At 42.7% G+C, this 19,542-nt stretch overlaps 1 protein-coding gene across 1 annotated transcript; it reads right to left on the bottom strand.

Annotated features, from left to right (window-relative positions):
• Window positions 1-285: 285 nt before the first annotated feature.
• On the bottom strand, window positions 286-12,988 carry LOC120695511 (ABC transporter G family member 43-like; the record flags this gene model as incomplete). The annotated part of the gene is made up of 20 exons (XM_039978740.1): window positions 286-720; window positions 834-1,088; window positions 1,319-1,490; window positions 1,627-1,854; window positions 2,009-2,142; window positions 2,671-2,754; window positions 2,847-3,137; window positions 3,642-3,974; window positions 4,216-4,322; window positions 4,639-4,728; window positions 4,815-4,980; window positions 5,233-5,336; window positions 5,519-5,679; window positions 5,946-6,846; window positions 7,391-7,481; window positions 7,719-7,862; window positions 10,045-10,212; window positions 10,293-10,377; window positions 10,805-10,887; window positions 12,863-12,988. Coding segments are annotated over 20 exons (4,011 nt in total), but the record flags the coding sequence as incomplete, so codon positions are not given.
• Window positions 12,989-19,542: the final 6,554 nt, after the last annotated feature.

Raw genomic sequence — 19,542 nt, 5'->3', positions numbered from 1 at the left:
TCTGGAGAGAATCAGTCTCTTCTGACCAAATGGACCATGCATGATGGCCCTCTTGCTGATGTACTAATACTACATCGCTAGGCCGTAAAAGGGTCAGATCAAGGGGCAAGGGCTAACGATTGCGGTGAGCATTCCACTTGTTTTTGTCTTTGCTAGCTAGGATCCCTATATCTCCATCAGAGGATATTATAAAAACCGATTATAATTTTTATATTATAAATATTTTTTATACGCGTGCGTGTCACACGTGCACCCTACTAGTAGAGGAAAAGAATGACACCGGGAGAAAAAAAATCAAGATTTGCGGAAATTGTGATCCGGAAAGTAGGTTTACATTCAAAAAGGGCGAAAATACAATTCAAAAAGGGCGAAAATACACTGCGATTGAGTACCCTGGGTAATTACATGTTACATCCAATACGTAGCAAAGCTTTAAACACCTGCTGGTAACCATCTACCGTTTCTGGAAGTTGTCTTGGTGCCGTACGCGAAGAGGAAGAGGAACAGGAGGATGTAGCCAAAGTGCGCCAGCACGACGTAGCCGATGAAGTCATGCTTCATGCCATAAGTTTCTCTCAGAATTTCCTTCACTATTTTATCAGGGTTACCAGGAACTGTAACCGTGCGGTTTATGTCGCCAAACTGTGATGCAATAACGCCATAGATGGTCCAGGCCACCGGGTCAGTCCAGTAGAACCATCGCCACCAGACAGGCAATGCCTGCAAGAGAGAGAGAGTTTCAGGAATTAGATTGGCAGCTCAGGGAACCAGTTGGTACCATGCGTCCATGAAGATTGGTGTAGTGTAATGCCAGGGTTTGCAGAGATGCCTACCGGTCGGGTTATGAGGAATCTGGCAAAAATGTTCCAACATGTGAGAATGATTGAAACAAGAATACTTGCGAGTATTTGGGAAGGAGTGCAGGCAATTAGCATTGCACCAAACATCGAGAAGTAGAGGAAGCTTGCGGTGATGAAGAACAGGAAGTAGAAAAACTTGTCTGCCTTCCAATCATAGCCAACCATAGTGTAGATAGGGATTGTATAAAGAATACCCTGAGCTATGCAGTAGAGAAACTCCACGGCTGTCTGTCCACATCAATTAGTTTCAATAGAGAAGTTTTAGTAGACAATTCGTGTATGCAAAGGTTCAAAAATAACAGAGAAAATAACTAGACAATAGCGAAAAAGAAATGAATGTGCTCGTTTAAGTTTACTTGGTCCTGGGTAACAAGCGATTCTATTTGGACAAGACTAATACATGCTCGGGTCATCGTATATCAGTTAATACATGACAACATAAGGTATTTAGAAATTACCAGGGCAAATGCATAGGACAATGGAGAGAACATCCCAGCAGCCTTTTCACGGTAGAAGACTGTCCTTTCAATAGAAAAAACCGGAGTAGCTGTGAGCAAATTTGCAGCTCCAAGGAAGAAAATACAAGCATAGGTGGCTCCGAGTAGACTGTTCAGGTCCTGCTGTGTTTCTCTGTATAAATATACGGAAAAAGCAGATGAATCCAGAATCCAATCTGACACTAACCCACGGATTGATTACAATTAGAACAAAAAGAATGACATTTACAAAAATGAAAAATCATAATAAAGAGTAGTTAGGATCATACACATTCTTTCCCATGCGCCAAAAGACTGTGCCGAACACAACACCATAGAGAGCTGTCATAAGATAGCGCATGGCATTGTAGGGTGGATTCTTCCAATAAGATCGATATTGCTTCCATGTATTTGCCATACATTGATTTAGGAAATTCTGGGCATATTTAGTCGGGAATGAGAGATCCTGGTATCCAGGTGGTGGAATGCTCAACTCTTTAATAAGTTCTTGATTGGCCCTGAACATATCCATTATAAAATGTAAGAAGAAGAACATTGATGTTTTGTTTGTTTAAGATTCGAATAACTAAAACTCTAACCAGCATAGAAAAGAAAGAAACAAATTTACCAAACAAAAAACTGCTACAACAAAAACATAGTGCATATATTTACCGGTACAGAGAAGAATTTGCATAAATATCAGCAAAATCAACATTCATGCGAGCCTCAGCTAGAGGAGAGCTGACATCCAGCATCCATGTTGCTGGATTGTATCCTTCTGTAATTTTTGGAACACCTGGAATTGCCAGCAGAAGAATGCTATAGATTAAAGGTCTCCTTTTTGTTGCCTCACCTCAAGATCAAGTAACCTCCATACGCTGTATATATTTTTTTTTCTCAAATATGCAGGAGAGCTGCATATCGTTGCATTATATAGAAGAAAAAACACGGTATATCATACATAATTATGAGTGACTTTACTTCTAGTTAATTCCTGAAATGGCATGTAAAATAATTTACCTCAAATTGTGAACATACTTTTCAGGATTTGAAGTTAGTTTTTGTACATGAAATGTCGACAGCACGTCACTAGACTTCACTAGTATAAATGATTTACATACTGTAGACACACCAATGGAGTAGTGGTGTAAAAGACTTTCAAACGGTATAGTACAATATTTGCTATTCCCAAACAAAATGTAGAGTTAATGCGACTACAACTTCTTTTCATTTTCTATTTTCTGAACCTACCTAGAAGAATTGCTGCAATTAGCCATATGGAATGTTTGAATTGGGTTACCACAAACTGAAATAAAACATAAAAGACAATTCACCTCGAAATATTCGACAAGTATGCGAGATTGGACACCAAGCTGGCCAGCATATATGACATGGCCTCCTCTTTTCAGCAATAGAAGCTGAAAAATGTAACCATTTTTCAGTATATTTTTGCAGAGTTCAAAAATGAAGAGATGGTATCAGAGATGAAAAATATGAGTAATGTAAGAACCTCGTCAAAAGCTTCAAAGATATCAATGCTGGGCTGATGGATCGTGCAAACCACGGTTCGCCCAGTATTAACTGTATTTCTTACTGTACGCATGACAATTGCTGCAGCTCTAGCATCAAGGCCAGAAGTTGGCTCATCCATGAATATAATCGAAGGGTTTGCTACTAGTTCCACAGCAATCATCAGTCTCTTCCTTTGTTCAATTGATAACCCACTAACACCAGGGAGACCAACCATAGCATCTCGCAATACATCAAGCTCAACTAGTGACATCACTTCCTCTACAAACATCTACATTGAAATTAATTTTATCAGTATGGAAATTCTCAAACTTTTCTTTTGAAACATGTCTTCAAAGCAGGCATTTTGCAAATTTGAATAAAACCAAGTAATACAAGCACAACGGTATAGTAACTAATATATGTATTGAAGTACATAGAAAAGGAAAATAACAATATGGATTCAAGATGTGCCATAAAAACTAGTTCTATTGATATATCAGCACTAGAAAGACCAAAGATTAACCCCTTCTAGGCTCAGGTTTGAAAGAATGTATTTGATAAGTCAGGGTTGGTTAGTTATGTGTCAAACTATTTTTAGCACCAGTTACTTTTTGTTTCAATGATCTCTGTACACCTCTTTCTTCACATAAAAAATACATCCTTGGATTGATGCGTGTACAGTCAGTTAATGGGCAATATTTAACACCAAAAGATACAATCACTAATTTTCTTTAGCAGCATCAAGGCATAAGCACATAGAATACAGAAGGAAAAAAAAAAGAAAAATGCATACCTTTCTAGTATTCTCATCAACATCTGAAGAAAGGCGCAACCAAGCAGAATAAATGAGTGATTCGTACACAGTAACATTTGGTGAATGGATATCAGTTTGTTCACAATAACCACTGATGCGAGCAAAAGTTTCCTGTTTCTTAGGGTAACCAGAAAGCCTTATATTTCCCTCAATAGTCCCACCTGTCTTTCTTCCAGCCAATACATCCATTAGAGTGGTCTTTCCAGCTCCACTGACACCAACTAGTGCAGTCAGAACACCTGGTCTGAATGCGCCACTAATATCAGATAGCAATTGAAGGCGGCTTTCGGTGAAACCTTGTTCTTTCATTGCCTACAAAGCCAAAAAAAAAGTACCATATGTTAGTATATGATGAATTGCATTAACTGATTTTAGTAAAGGTAATGGCTTAGTTCATAAGATTATTATCACATGACTCAGAGGCAGCACCTAATAGAAGAAAAGATTGTCATTGATAAAGAGAGTTTCTGTTCTAACTATGATGTGTTTGATCAATTTGTCCTGATTTGGTTATGTCAAAACTTGAAACATTCATTTTAGAAGATCAACTTACAACAGGCATATCAACATAGTAGTTCATGTGGTTGAAAGAAAGTGAAAGTGGCTGGAACGGCAAGATCATTCCTGTCTGGGTTCTCCTATTTGCTGGTTCATCTGCACCTGACATGAGGGTAGATTATGAGATGCTAGATGTAGATAAATATATGAAAAATATTGACAGAAACAAAAGGACATGCTTCATGAATCATGACACTTGCATGTTAGTGCGAGTTGTGGGAATCAAGATATTTAATTATTCACAGCCTCTTTGAATATAGGATTCTCATAGGAATGTCATATGAAACAAAACATCAAGAGTGTTCTTTTCCTCTAAACTTCTTGTAGAATTGCAATCCGAATGGGCCATACTGAAAATAAAACTAGCAAAGCAATAAAGATCAAAAAGCACAAAGGGATGCATTTGCTGCTTTCTTACGGTGGGTCACCTGGGACATTTCTTCTTGATCCGCTGACTTCTTTTCATCATCATCATCAGATATTACAGCATTTGATGAACCGCCACTAGCTGTAGGATATATAGTTCATAAGTGCTTCACATAGGCTGATAGGCATCAAGCTAGTGACAGTTCCAGAAATAAGAAAGAAGCTTACCGCTCAAGAATGTAAGAGCGCAAAGGAAAAGAATGTTGAAAAGAATAATATATCCTACAATGGCACCGATCGAAAGCCAGTACCCCCATTGACTACCAAAGGAGCCTTTAATTTTCAGAATAGCCTTCCCTATTGTTGGTGCATCAATGTTTGCTTCAGTGTTCGGCTGCAGTTAAATGCTATATTAGTTCAATACATTCCTCCATGCAAATAATCAAGCATATCAACAACCTAGAAACTATAGTAGAAAAAACAAGATAGACATGATTTCTTTTCTTCAAATTATTGACAACTAGGCATGACATCTCTGAATAAAGTATCTATCTTGGAGGACACCAATTGCTTTGTCTGTACCTAATATAAAGAAAGTATCATACTTAGAAAATCCTCTTTTGTGTGTGTAAACAAAAAAACTTACGCCGGCCCATCTAGTGGAAAGGAATTCACTGACCGATATAGCGTTATTACTGTACATCATGGGAGATGTCCAGTAGCCCCAAATCCACCATGATTTAATGGTCTCTGTACACATAAGTATTAAGAGGCACAGTAAGAAACAGTAGTCCTTGAAAAAAAAGTTTCAACAACACTTCAGCAGCATCATTTTGTTTATAGAAAACAAAAGCTGTGGAGACCTACTAGCCATGGTGAGAAAATTTGATTCTCCACTATGGCATACTTCTTTTTGAGAAGAAGACACTTACGTCTGGGGATGAGAAACCCTCCAAACAAGAAAACAAGAAGCAGTGAAAACATGCCAAATGTATTAGCCACAACCATTGTCTTCAAAAGTGCGCCTAGCAACCGAAACAGGGACACAGCCATCTGGTGGGTTAAAAAGTAGGCTAGAAACTGGCTGAAGAACCTGAAATCAGTACACAGAGGAACATGTCAGATGAAAAAACTGATACAAAATTTCATTATGCGGAATACTATTATTACTTTACTAATACCTCTTTTAGTTTTTTTGCACTTTATTTTATTTTGGTGATTCACGTAGGGTTTCAAATCTAGCCTACACTGGAATGCTCGGAAGTAAAAGGCTTTGTTTGTTGTCGGTGCTGGTGCTGTAGTTGTGCAAACATATAGAACTATACAAGTAAAACTGTGTGAACTGAAAAGAACATCTACCTTCCTGGAGCAGGAGCAAAGCCTATAACATAATATGTAACAGTTGTCCACGTAATTGACTCCAGGAATGAAAATGGAATCTTTAAAATAATGGTTGCAAGTCCAAAGGTCCATGCTGGAAAGAACAAGTAGTCTCTCTGTTTATAGAATACGGGTAGCTTCTTAATGATCATGTTCAACTCAGGAAATCCAATGAACATGATTGTGATCAAAGAAGAAGTCAAAGCGCCATTAAATTTGACGCTATCAGAAAACTTTCCACTGGGCATCTTTGTTCTGAAAAACACTGTCATCGTTAAGAATGCCAGGAAAGACAATTCAAAAGCCTTGAATATGTAGAGGAAGGAGTTGCGCCTCATCAGCAACCATTCTCTGGACAAGACTGCCTTGAGAGACTCCCAGCTAGATAATCCATACTTCGTGGTAGTCAAAGCAGCAGGATGTGTTTTAGATTTGTCGTAAGGAACTTGCAACTCTTGTTGGAGCTTCTGGCCAACATGGAATGTCTTCAAATGTTGCGCAAACTCTGGGACTGACACATAACGATAATGTTCCTGGTCGTGGAACCAATACTGCTGCTGATCTTTCCTGGAAGTCACCTCTTGAAGGAAGTCTGCCACTCCTTTCCGTTCAGGGCACCGGAAACCAGCACTCTCAAAGAATTCGAGGATGTTTTCCCGTGGCCCATGGTAGACTATGTAACCTTCTGATAGTAAAATGATATCACCAAATAGATTGTAGGTCTCAGGTGGAGGCTGGAGAAGGGAGATCATTACTGTATAATTCATCACATGAACCATCTGCCTGATGTATTTGACAATCTGAAATGTGCTGGAACTATCAAGCCCAGTAGATATTTCATCCATGAACAAAGCCTTTGCAGGTCCAGTTAGCATCTCACCTACAGCCAAACAATTATTGAAGATCGCAAAAGTTAACAGCAGGGTCCTTGTGATGAATATCACATAGAAAGCAATCATTGAAGTCCAAGAAAGTTAACATCAGGGTTCCTTGTCATGAATAAAACACAGAACAAACTATTTAGCAGTAAATAATAGAGGAAGCCGGTGACTGAGTCATCATGTAAACCCATCCCGTAGTTTTATTTAGACCAAGTTAAGGTAGTGATTTAAGTCACCGATCAAGCAAAAAATGGGAGGAGTAGAGTCATAGGGTTCCATGTCTGTAACTAGATCATAATGGGCTAAAATCCTAGCTCTGCCACTGGAGAAAAGAACAATAAACATGAGACTCTGAAAAGCTGTAATTTAGAACATAACGGATGCTTATGCTGCGATTCGTGGAAAACCCTTCATATCACAGTTGTAGTGATTATGATTGAACATGTAGTGCTTATGGTAAAACAGGTAGTGAATAATTTTTAGAGTTTCATGGATAAATTGCAAATCTTTCTTTCATATTAAAATGGCATGATGCAGACATACCGGTTTTTACACGTTTCTTTTGCCCACCAGAAATTCCTCTTTGCATCTCATCGCCAACAATAATATCAGCACAAATGTCAAGTCCAAGAATCTGCAGAGATTTATAAACTCAATCAGCAAGGATAAACCATGGGCAACTATTGAGATTCAATTTTGTGTAACTGTCACAGAGTATGTCTACCTCCTGTTATTAAAAGTGGGCTAAACTAAGAGAACATATTTTCGCAAGACTTTCTTCATACGAGTAGTAAGATAAACAAATGGTTAATTTGAAATCAGAAGGCCTAAACAATTTTATTTTGACTTGCAGAATGTTACGGGAACTCACCTTGAGAGTAATATCTGTCATAACGTTGGTTTCCTTTCCTTCAACCGCGGTTGCTTTCATGAAAGCATCAATTTCAGGGGCAGGCTTAATACCAGCATTCCGTTCCCGTCTCGCCAATTCTGATAACATTGTTACAAATGGAGGCTTGTTGTATTGATAGAGGCCCAAAGGGCAATATATATAGAGTACATGAGACACCCCAAACCCTAGAATATGCGAAGTGACTAAACTACCCTTGACACATATATAGTGACTATAATACCCTTAACACCCCCTCTCAAATGCAACGTGAATGCAATGTCGTTGCATTTGGAGAGTTGGTACTAAGCACTAGACTCAAACATAAACATGAAATTGATACAAGATACATCCGAAGTCCAAAATCAAAGATGTCGTCGAAGCGTGCAACTCTTGAATATGTCGATGTAGAAAAAGATCTCCTCCACAAGCGGGTATCGCCTTCACAACCGTACTTCAGCGAATAGCCCGAGTCTTCACAAACCAGTACATCAACTCCTCAAACACGATCCTTGCTTTGGAGACTTGAACTTGACAATAACTTGAGATGTGTCAAACCAGCCAAACGGAGAGGAGAGAGTTCACTGCTGCAAGACGGCAGGCAGCGAGATGACATGATGATGATGACGACAAATAAATGGCCATTGATCAAGATGTGGAGCAAAACGGCTCCGAAAGGGACCAAGAGGGAAAAGGTCGCACCAACAATGACGACATCGGTTAGCAAATCGACGGGATTCAACTAACCATAAAATAAAACAAAGATAATGGCTGATCTGACAATGGAATTGTGGACATACACGGCTTCGACGAATTGAACGAATTTGTGAACTTGGTTGGGCAACAGAACATGACAAAGATTGATATGCTAGCAGAAGCATGCAGCTGGGATATGATTCACTGCAGCAAAGAACACATTTAAGCATCAAGCAAGGACTGCTAGCAGCTGATATGGATGGACACATCACACATGTGGACTGAATATACTGAAGAAAAAAAAGGACTCAAGGCAGCAGCAGATGACAGCAGCAAGCACAAGCAAAATATGAATTGCAGTAGATGGACACCAACAGCAGCAGAATTACAGAGCAACAAAATTGGACTTGGATTGGCGTGGATGCAGATGCAAGTGCAACGAAGCAAAGCAATACTACCAGCAGCTGCATGTGCGAGATCAATTTCAGAACGGGCCTCCAGCAGCAGTAGCAGCAAGTAGCAGAACAGAGCACCGCACCGCACAGCACGATGACGGGGGACTGGGGGAGAAGCAGGGCGACGGGCCTCTGCTGCCCCCAATCCGAGCGGACAGGAGCAGAGGGACGAGCCCCTTCTCCTGAGAAGTGGCAACAAGCAGCAAGAGGAAGGGCGGCGGCAGGGGATGAACTGCAGCTGGTCCTCTGCAAACAGAGAGAATAGAGGAGGGCGGACGGCACGAGGACGAGCCGGCGGGGACAGGCGGACGAACGACGGGGAGTCCGTGAGCAGATCGACGACGGGCAGCTGCTGCAGCACCCCCCTTCCGGCGACCGGACGAGCGGAGATGGAGGCGGGGCGGAGAAGCCCCGACGGCGGGCGGACGGGCGGCGCTGGACGGACGCCGCGGACTGAAGATGGCGGCTGCACAAGCCGGCGGCCGCTGCTCCCGACGGGCGGACGCGGGCAGATGGTGGGGACGAGCCGCGACGGGCGGCGCAGAAGGAGGCCGCGATGGCGGTGCAGGAGGCCGCGACGGGCGGCGACGAAGATGGCCGGTAGAGGAGGCGGGGGCGGCCGGATCAGCGACGGGCAGGGCTTGCTGCTCCCCTCCCGCGAGCAAATCGACGACGAGCGGCTGAAGAGGAGGCCACGACGGCGCGGACGAGCGCCGCGCGACGGCGCAGATGGATCCGCCGCGATGGGCGGCGGACAGAGGACGGCGGCGCCAGATCCATGAGGGGGAGGGGCTGCTGCTCCCCTCCCGCGAGCGGATCGATGGCGGATGGGGACGGATCCACGACGGGCAGGGGCTGCTACTCCCCTCCCGCGACTGGACGGATCTTTGCTGCTGCTGCTGCTGCTGCTATGACTCAATAACAAAAAAAAAATGGGTTTGGGTCTGGAGGATGCCGCCCCCAGGAGCAAGACGAAGCTCCCAGGGGCAGCGCAGCGGCGACGACGAGGGTGGTCGGCCGGATCAGAACGATGGCTGTGATACCATGTTACAAATGGAGGCTTGTTGTATTGATAGAGGCCCAAAGGGCAATATATATAGAGTACATGAGACACCCCAAACCCTAGACTAAAGTACAATGACTATAATACCCTTAACAAACATATCATATCTGGCACCAATGCCTAGACATCTTCTGGAGAAGTCCATTGTCTCTCTTACGGTCATTTCTCCATTGTGTAGATCATACTGACTGACATATGCACTAGTCCTCTCAGGATAGAACTCTGAAAACTCATGGCCGCAGTATGTGATTTTCCCAGACACCTGTAGTAGCAAATGGGTGATGTGGCATAAGCTATGCTTGCATAACAAGAAGAAGCTACATCTAAGAATAAATGTGCAACCTTGAGATTCTTAGCAGGCTTCCCAGTTAGTGCTTGCATAAGTGTGCTTTTCCCAGATGATGGAGGCCCCAGAAGAAGTGTCATCCTGACATAGTATTTTACAACAACATCAAAGCCTTTCAGTCCGAAACAACATCCTGACATAGTAGTTTAATACCAAAAAATAGTTGAAACAAACAGAAATACTGTTCTACTCTCTATCAGAAACTGTAAAATAACCATTTTGATGGCTATTAGAAGAAATCACTTCAGATATATACATGTAGCAGGTATAAGATTCACAAAGTAAAGCAGAGCTGATTTGGCCACCGAAAATCTGAATAAGCAGTATGCATCAATTCTTTTTACTGGGCAAAGGGGAAGGCTGAAGTTCAGGTTAGCTATGGGTCCCTTTTTCTGAGCCACGGAGAGAAAGCCCTTGGATAGATTGACTACCAACACAACCAGGAAAAAGACTAACAGTAGGTAATTTACTCCAAACACAACCGAGTTATGAGGATATATTAATGTACCTCGATGGTTTGATGATGCCGCTGACATCCTTGAGTATCTGAATCGTCCTCTTGTTCGACTTACCGAACCGGCTGATGAGTCCCTGCGATGAACCAAAAATGATTCCGAGTTACAGCTACGGCGAGCCGTGACGCATATCAGGAATTAAGCTGGTACTAGCCAGCTCGATATAAGAAATCAGAGCTTGATGACGCGAGCCCGCAGGCACGGGCGCACGGGGCAAAAATACAAAATGGGGGTACGAGGACAAGCGCGGGTGAGCCCGAGCCGGACCCACGGCGCGGCCGGGGGCATTTTTTTTCCACCAAGGGCCGCGCCCGAACTTCATTACTTCAAGAAGTAACGAAATTACAGAAGTACCAGTTTATAGGTTCTGCAAAGAAAAGGAATGGAGTAACCAGCAGATTGCTGGCCCGACCAAAAGGCTAAGGAGCCAGAGTCTACCAAGCGGGGGACACAGCCACCCAAACCGAAACAAGACTAAAAACTAAACCAACAAAGACTACCACCAGCCGGGAATGTAGAGGGCAAAAAGTACCGAAACTATCTCACTAAGCCAATAAAGACTACCACCAGCCGGGAATGTAGAGGGCAAAAAGTACTGAAACTATCTCCTGCAGAAAGAGGGAAGCCAGCTCGCGTCTACCGAAGAAGAACCAAACCCGCATCTTCAGGGGGAGCTTCCTGTGGGTGGAAGGACAGAGCAGTGTTTTTTAGAGCTTCAGCACCCATCATCAGCTCCAACTTGCCTTGGGGCTTTTGCAATCCTACCCAATAAGAGAGAAAAGATGATGCCAAGCAGATGATCTCAGTAGGAGATCGACATTTCTTATCTTCAAAACAAATAGAGTTTCTTGTTCTCCATAAAGCCCAACAAATGGCTGCCAGACCGACCATGAAAATCTTTTTACGATGAGGCATGTATTTAGCAGCCCACACCCAAAATTGTGAGAAGAAGGATGGTCTACAGTCAGCTCCAATTACAATAGAAACTAGACTCCAACAGTATCTGGCCATTGCACAACCAAAGAAAAGATGCTCAATAGTTTCTGGAGTACTGCAAAAGGAGAAAGTTTGATCCCCCTGCCACCCTTTTTTGGACAAATTGTCCTTAGTGAGAATAGCATTAGACTTCACTAGCCACATAAATACTTTAATTTTCAGAGGGATTTTTGCCTTCCAAAGATTTTTATTTTTATCTTCAGTATCAGCTGCCCATAGAGGAGCATATTGGGATTTGACTGAGAATTTACCATCTCTTTCACCCAGCCACTTGGGATAGTCTCTTTCACTTGACAATGCACAGGGAGCCAACATATCCCTCAGTTTTCTCACACTCTCCTGTTGTCTCTCATCTAGCCATCTTCTAAATGACAGGTTCCAACCTCTATTTGCAAAAAGGGCTAGTGACCCTGTAGTCTCATTACATATGTCAAATAAATCTGGGAATTTCTCTTTGAGAGAGATCTTGCCACACCAAGAATCCCTCCAAAAATCAGTAAACTGTCCATTTCCCACACACATTACTCTTCCTTTCAGATAAATGTCCTTTATTTTCAACAGACCGTTCCAGACCGGCGAGTTCACTGGCTTTACTTTCAGCTGTGCTATATTTTTATCCTTCACATATTTTTTCATAACAATTGTCTGCCAAATTCCCTGGCAAGCCTCCAACTTCCACCACCACTTACACAGAAGGTTGATATTCAATTTCCAGAGATCTTGGATGCCCAACCCGCCTTTATTTTTTGGTCGGGCTGCTTTTGTCCATTTCACTAGATAGTATTTCTTTTTTATTCCACCTCCCTGCCAAAAGAAATGTTTTCTTGTTTTGTCTAACCTCTTGTGAATTGTTTTTGGTAGCATATACAAGGATATACTATAAATTGGTATACTGCTAAGACAAGAATTCATCAGGGTTAATCTCCCCTCAAAAGACAGTGAATTCCCCTGCCAACCTCCCAATCTTTTAGTAAGTTTTTCATCAAGAGGCGGCCGGGGGCATTGACGAGGTGAAGTGGTGACGTAATTCTGAACGAGTGTGGGAGCGGAGGTACCGTGGCGGGGGTGGCCGAGACCGCCGCATCTCCGCGGCCCCCGGAGAAGGCGGTCGCCGGTGGTCGGTGGGAGATCCCGCCATTATTGCAGAGCCTTGCGTGTGCGGGCTGCGGTGGCGCGTCGAGTGTTCATCGCACGAGAGAATGGCTGCCGTGGGGGAAGGAGAACACTGGCGGCGCCTTTTTTATTTTTGCATTTTTCAAAAAAAATATTACAGAAATATATTTTTGGATTCAGGTTTTACAAATCTATACCCCTACCGCCCGGCAGGGGGGCGGCAGGGGGCCTACCGCCCGGCAGGTGGGCGGTAGGGACCTAGATGTAAATAAAAATAAAAAATTTTTGCGCTGAGGTCCTTGGAGGGAGCCTGCCGCCCCCCTGCCGGGCGGCAGGCCCCCTGCCGCCCCACCAGTTGGCGGCAGGGGGCCTGCCGCCCGGCAGGGAGGCGGCAGGCTCCCTCCTCAGATATAAAACTCCAACCCTTTCCTCTGCGACCTCATTTTCTGCCCACGAGATCCAGAGAGGGGAGAGGGAGAGAGGAGGGGTGAGGGAGGTAAAAAAACCGGCGAAGCCCTGCAGGATTTTTGATCCGAACCGCAGGTAACCAATATTTGATCATGAATTAGAATAGATTTAGATTTTGGATAGTGAAATATAGAATAGTAAACTTAGTATGACAGTACCTTACTGTTATTGCAGCATAAGGCAATGTCTGCCTCCAATTCTGTTGAATTTTCATGGACCGAAGAAAAATCCAGTATGTTTCTTGAGATCATGACACGTCTTGTAATCAGTAAGAAGTTGGATCCGTTAGCGGATGGTACGATAGAGATGGTGTTGTCCAAATTAGTTGAGTTTAAATATTTGACATTGTTTCGAGGTATTACAATGCAAGATTTAAAGGAATACCTGCTAGAACGTAGGAAGATATACATGAGGGTATGTGAACTAGCGAATCATCAACATGTTATTGGATTCTTACAAACTACTTGTAAGATATGTATGCGGCCAGAGGTGTATGAGATGCACATTAAGGTAACTCTTATTCAGTTCTAATCACGTCCGTTATTTGTAATCCATATTTACGAAATAGTAAAATTATTGTGTAATTATATGCTAGGATTACCCCGAGGACACGGAGTTGATTAACAAATCGATACCAAATTTCAAAAAATTGGTATGTATCTTCGGTGGAGTTATGCCGCAAACTAGACGAAGGAGGTGGAAAAGATCTCCGGGTCATAGTTCTCGGCCTCCGCAAGAACACGTGACCGGAGGTTCGTCAAGTCGTGCTGCACCACCTCGAGCACCTAGTTGTGTAAACTGGGATGACGATATGGATAACTTTATGCCCCCCAAATCGTGGCCTCGAACACCTGATGTTCCTCCCCCTGTACATGAAAGTAGAACCATAAAAGAGAGAAAGGGAAAGTCAAGAGGTTCGTCAAGTCAAACTGCACCACCTCCAACACCAAGTTCTGTTAACTGGGATCACGACTTAGATGATTTCATGCCCCCCAAACCATGGCCTCCAAGAGATGATGTTCCTCCCCCTGTGCGTGACTACCTAGATGATTTCATGAAATAATGTGTAACATATATTGTTCATCGGTCTAGATTGTGAAGCAAACTGTACTGAAATAATTTGGATTCTTCAGTATCATGGATGTGTACTCATTTAGCTATCTTCTATGTGTCACATTATGTGTCCAAGCATTTGGGGCTAGCCAATTTGATACAATGAACGATATATAAATATAACGTTAAACAAGATACCACATAAGATATTACATTAAAGGTTACGTTCATTACAACCAAATTCTATAGAAATACGCACTGCCAACTAGTTAAACAAGACATTTAGACATAATACATACACAATATACTTAATTTCGTACACACAAATAAATGCACAACTAGATGCGGCGAATTCTTGTAGGTGGAGCCGATCCATCCGTCGGATTCCCGGAAGGTCCAGCCTCGGCAGCAGCATTGGGTACTGATAGCTGTGGGCACTTCTTGTAAGTGTGACCGTCCGCTCCACACAAGTTGCAATGTTTTTTCTTCTTTCCAGCCTCGGCCTCGTCCATTCCGTTCCGGATACGACGTGTCTGTCTTCGGCCTATGCCCCGCTTCGTAGCTGCATCAGGGATGAGAATTGGATGCAGATTTTTTTGAGTGAATGGGCCTAGACTACCAATGCCGTATATCTCATGACACCAAGTCTGTGCTGCGGCTTCTTTTGTGAAATATTGAGAAACATATGACGCAGCATCTAACCCAGATACAGAACAAACCGCGATGACATGGGAGCATGGTAAGTGATGCACCTTTGGCTTCTGACATCGGCAGAACACCCTCCCGTCAATGGTTATCAAAACTTCTTGAATTACCCTTTGTCTGCGGACACCCTGTCCGGTCCTGTCCCTGCATGATACCTCAAATCTTTGCTCCTTTGTGCCCATCGATATGACTGAGTGAAATCGAGCCTTTTCAACTTTTTTCTCCATGTACTCATTGACCCTTCTGCAAAAATGCACTCCTGGATCATTAAGTAAGGGAGCGGCTGATGTGTATCGCTCCCGAAAATACCTTATGCATCCATACATGATGAACTCAACAATGCCAACAAGAGGAAATCCACGAACACGACGCATTACCATATTGTAACATTCAGCATGGTTGGTCGTCTCGATCCCATAACGTCTCCCATCTGTGTCATACAGAAGTGACCACTTCTCTTTAGGTGCACCATCAATCCACTGTGAAAATGGCTTAGCATGTCCAACTAATGAATATGTAGAACGTTTCCTGCTGGATGATGAGGCCTGGCTCTTAAGCAATTCAGCACTCATGTCATCAATTATAACCCACAAAGCATCAAACTTCCTCTGTTGATTCTGAGTGCACAATCGCTTGAACAAATTCATCAGATCCTTATTCTTGAACCGCTCATAAAAGTTAGCAGCCATATGCCTCACACACCACCTATTGACAACATCTGGCCATATAGGAGGTGAAAATTGACTACCTGCTTGGAGCTGCCTTATAGCTGCAAGTAGACCTGCATGCCTATCACTGATAAGGCAAACATTAGGCCTTCCAGCAACAACGTGAATCTTCAGACGTTCAAGAAACCAGTACCAGCTTTCTGTGTTCTCATTCTCAACAAAGGCAAAGGCGATGGGAACTATCTGCTTGTTGCAATCAATTCCGATTGCCGTCAATATTGTTCCCTTATATTTCCCTGTCAGGAAAGTGCCGTCAATACACAGAACAGGAAGGCAGTAAATGAATGCCCTCACACATGCTCCAATGCAGAAGAAAGCTCGCAGCAGAATGCTTGGCCCCCCTGACAAGCACGGTAAATTGTATGTATCAAAAGCACTTCCAGGATTTCTTTGCACAATTGCTTCAAGCATACGAGGTAGGTTGTCATATGATGCTTCATAAGTGCCAAACCTCATCTCAAATACTTTTTGTTTAGCCCGCCAAGCCTTTGCATAGCTGATCACATACTGGAAATTCTGTTCGATGTCCCTAATTATCAATGCAGGCTCATAATCCATTTTGTCAAGAATCACCCCATACATCTTCTTAGCCACGAAAGTTGATGTGATATTACGATGATGTCCCACTACACCTGTCATTCTACAAGTATGTGGTGTAACAATTGAACATTCCCAGTGTGTCTTGAACTTTCCCTTGTATGCATGCACTCGCCATGTACAATCTCTATCTGCACACCTCACCTCGTATTCTTTGCTGCTAGACTTCAGTACTCTGAATTCCTTCCTTAGAGATACAACCCAGAGCTCCACAACATCCTTCACATCCTCAATGGTACGATACTTTGCCCCTTGTATGACCTCATTCACTCTGTATTCAAACTCCGGACATCTAATATCTTGTACCACTGGATTACCAAAACCCTCTTTACGCCATTCACCTAGCACTGGGAAGCGCTCATCGTCCAATGAGTCCCCACATTGCTCTATTATTTGTGCATCTTGGTCTTCTTTCTCCATATCCTCCACAATTCCAGGTATCCGCTCGCCTTCATCTGCTAAACCTTGTGGTTTTGGTTCTGGTTCTGGAGCTTGCACGTTCTCTTCTTCTTTATCCTCTTCCATCTCTTCATTGCAGTCAGATGTTGTGTGTGTCGACCCTTCACCTAAATCACCGGTCTTCTGGTGATTCTGAATTACCATTGCGAGAGGCCACCCACTTTCAAGAGCTGCGTGCATGTAATGTTGCCATTCTTCCGTACTATTTATATGCGTCAACTCTCAGAAATCCCCATTAGCTTCCCAGGAAGTCAAGGTATGAACCGTAAGCAAATGGGTCTTTGAATTCACATTGAACATCTTGTGAAGACATTTCCGTATGGACTCAAAACTCCTCTCTACGGGTTTGTCTAGACTGCACTGTCTTCTTTCCAATGCTGATAGATTTACTCCATAGGAATCATGAGTAATTCTATAGAAGTCACCGTAATGAACTTGAAATGCTACTTTGCTCGACATATCTGGAAGTGCAAAGACTTCATTTTAATTAATCTAATATCTACAAATATACTATGCCTTCAATTATAACCACTAATCCGAACCCTAAGTGCTTACAACAATAAAAAAATACTAATCATAAAATTAAATATAAAAAAAAATCTGGAATGACAAAGTTGAGAAATATTGGTTACCTGCGGTTCGGATCAAAAATCCTACAGGGTTTCGTCGGTTTTTTTACCTCCCTCACCCCTCCTCTCTCGCTCTCCCCTCTCTGGATCTCGTGGGCAGAAAATGAGGTCGCAGAGGGAAGGGTTGGAGTTTTATATCTGAGGAGGGAGCCTGCCGCTCCCTGCCGCCAACTGGTGGGGCAGCAGGGGGCCTGCCGCCCGGCAGGGGGGCGGCAGGCTCCCTCCAAGGACCTCAGCGCAAAAAAATTTTATTTTTATTTACATCTAGGTCCCTACCGCCCACCTGCCGGGCGGTAGGCCCCCTGTCGCCCCCCTGCCGGGCGGTAGGGGTATAGATTTGTAAAACCTGAATCCAAAAATATATTTCTGTAATTTTTTTTTGAAAAATGCAAAAATAAAAAAGGCGCACGCTGGCGGGGGATTCATTCTGGGCCGGGCCTGGCTGGGACGTTGGGCCTATTTTAGGGTCTGATGGTCTAACAAATGAGGGCAATATGCTTGTTTTTTTTCTTGACTTTCTTCTGTGAGAGACCGAGCGGGCAGAGAGCATTAGCCGATCTAAATCTCGTAAAGGCAAAAAGAAAATCACATCGAATGTTTGGACACATATATGGAGTACTAAATAAAGTATATTTACAAATTTTTTTGCATGGATGGGCTGTAAATCGCGAGACGAATTTAATGAGCCTATTTAATCCATGATTTGCAACAGTGATGCTACAGTAACCATCTATTACTCATGGATTAATTATGGATTAATTAGCATCATTGGATTCGTCTCGCGATTTACAAGCCATTTGTGCAAAAACTTTTGTAAATAAACTTCATTTAGTACTTCAAATTAGCAAGATTTCATCGCAAAATTTTTTTGCGTTCCAACTAAACAAAGACTAGGCCTCGCAGCAACAGTCAGGAAACAAAAATCACTAGGTTAGGTTACTTGTCAAGTTTAATTCCTCGACTCTTTCCGAGTGCTCGTAGTGTCTTCAATTTTATTTTTAAAAAATTAACAAAAATATTTTAGGAATTAACAAAGTATTTCAATAAGAGAAATGATTTGTGGGTAGGAGGTTCATATAGGAGGTAGGGTGTATAGTTGTGTGCTGTCTTAGAGGTGTATAGTTGTAGAATAGTATTTATTATAGTATTGAGTTTCATACAGATACTTAGGTGGGTAGGTGCGTGTTTTCACAGGGATACAACATCTTAAGGCTTTGTTGGGTTAATCCCCTCCATATGGGGACTGAGTGGGATTGGAAGAGATTGAGGATAATTTTAATTAATTCGTTAGAGATTTAATCTCTCCCAATCACTTGTAATCCTTTGAATTTCCTCGCAACCGAACAAGATCTAAAGATAGAATTGACCAGTAGCCGCTAGCTAGCTTGGACAGGAATTCCACATGGTCTACAAGTCCACAAGGAATAATCTACGGCCTACGTGGATGATGGACCGGACTTGTCCATGGATACAGATGCATGCACATCCATGTCAAGGAATTGTCTTGCGAATAAACCATTTTGTACCGCACCACTGCGGTCCGTTATATCGTGCACGCTGATTGTGTACCGAGATTTGTGAAACTTTGTTCTTTGTGGATGTATTCACATGTATTGATTTTTTTCACTCCGTATATCTGCTCTTTGACTGGCGCATGTCAGATGCTGTCTTATCCCAACGGCAATATTGTAGGGCAGTAGGGGTGGATGACTACTTTATAGCCACACATTCAAATTTCAAATGTTTTGATATTTAACATTTTTTTCAAATGTTCTGATATTTAACGCTTTTTTCATTTGACTGTTCGAGGCATACGAGGCATGCGTCAGTTATTAAACGTTCTGATATTTCAAATTGGTATCATATATATTTCCCAGTCGTTGAGTCTGAACATCTAATAAGTATTAATACCATATTTAATTGCATATGCCTAGTACAATCTGTTACATGATCTCACATGTAATATGGAAAGAATCCCCTACG

Source organism: Panicum virgatum, chromosome 2K (genome assembly GCF_016808335.1).
Source record: "Panicum virgatum strain AP13 chromosome 2K, P.virgatum_v5, whole genome shotgun sequence".
NCBI classification, from domain to species: Eukaryota; Viridiplantae; Streptophyta; class Magnoliopsida; order Poales; family Poaceae; genus Panicum; species Panicum virgatum.
This window is presented reverse-complemented; position numbering and strand designations above follow the sequence as displayed.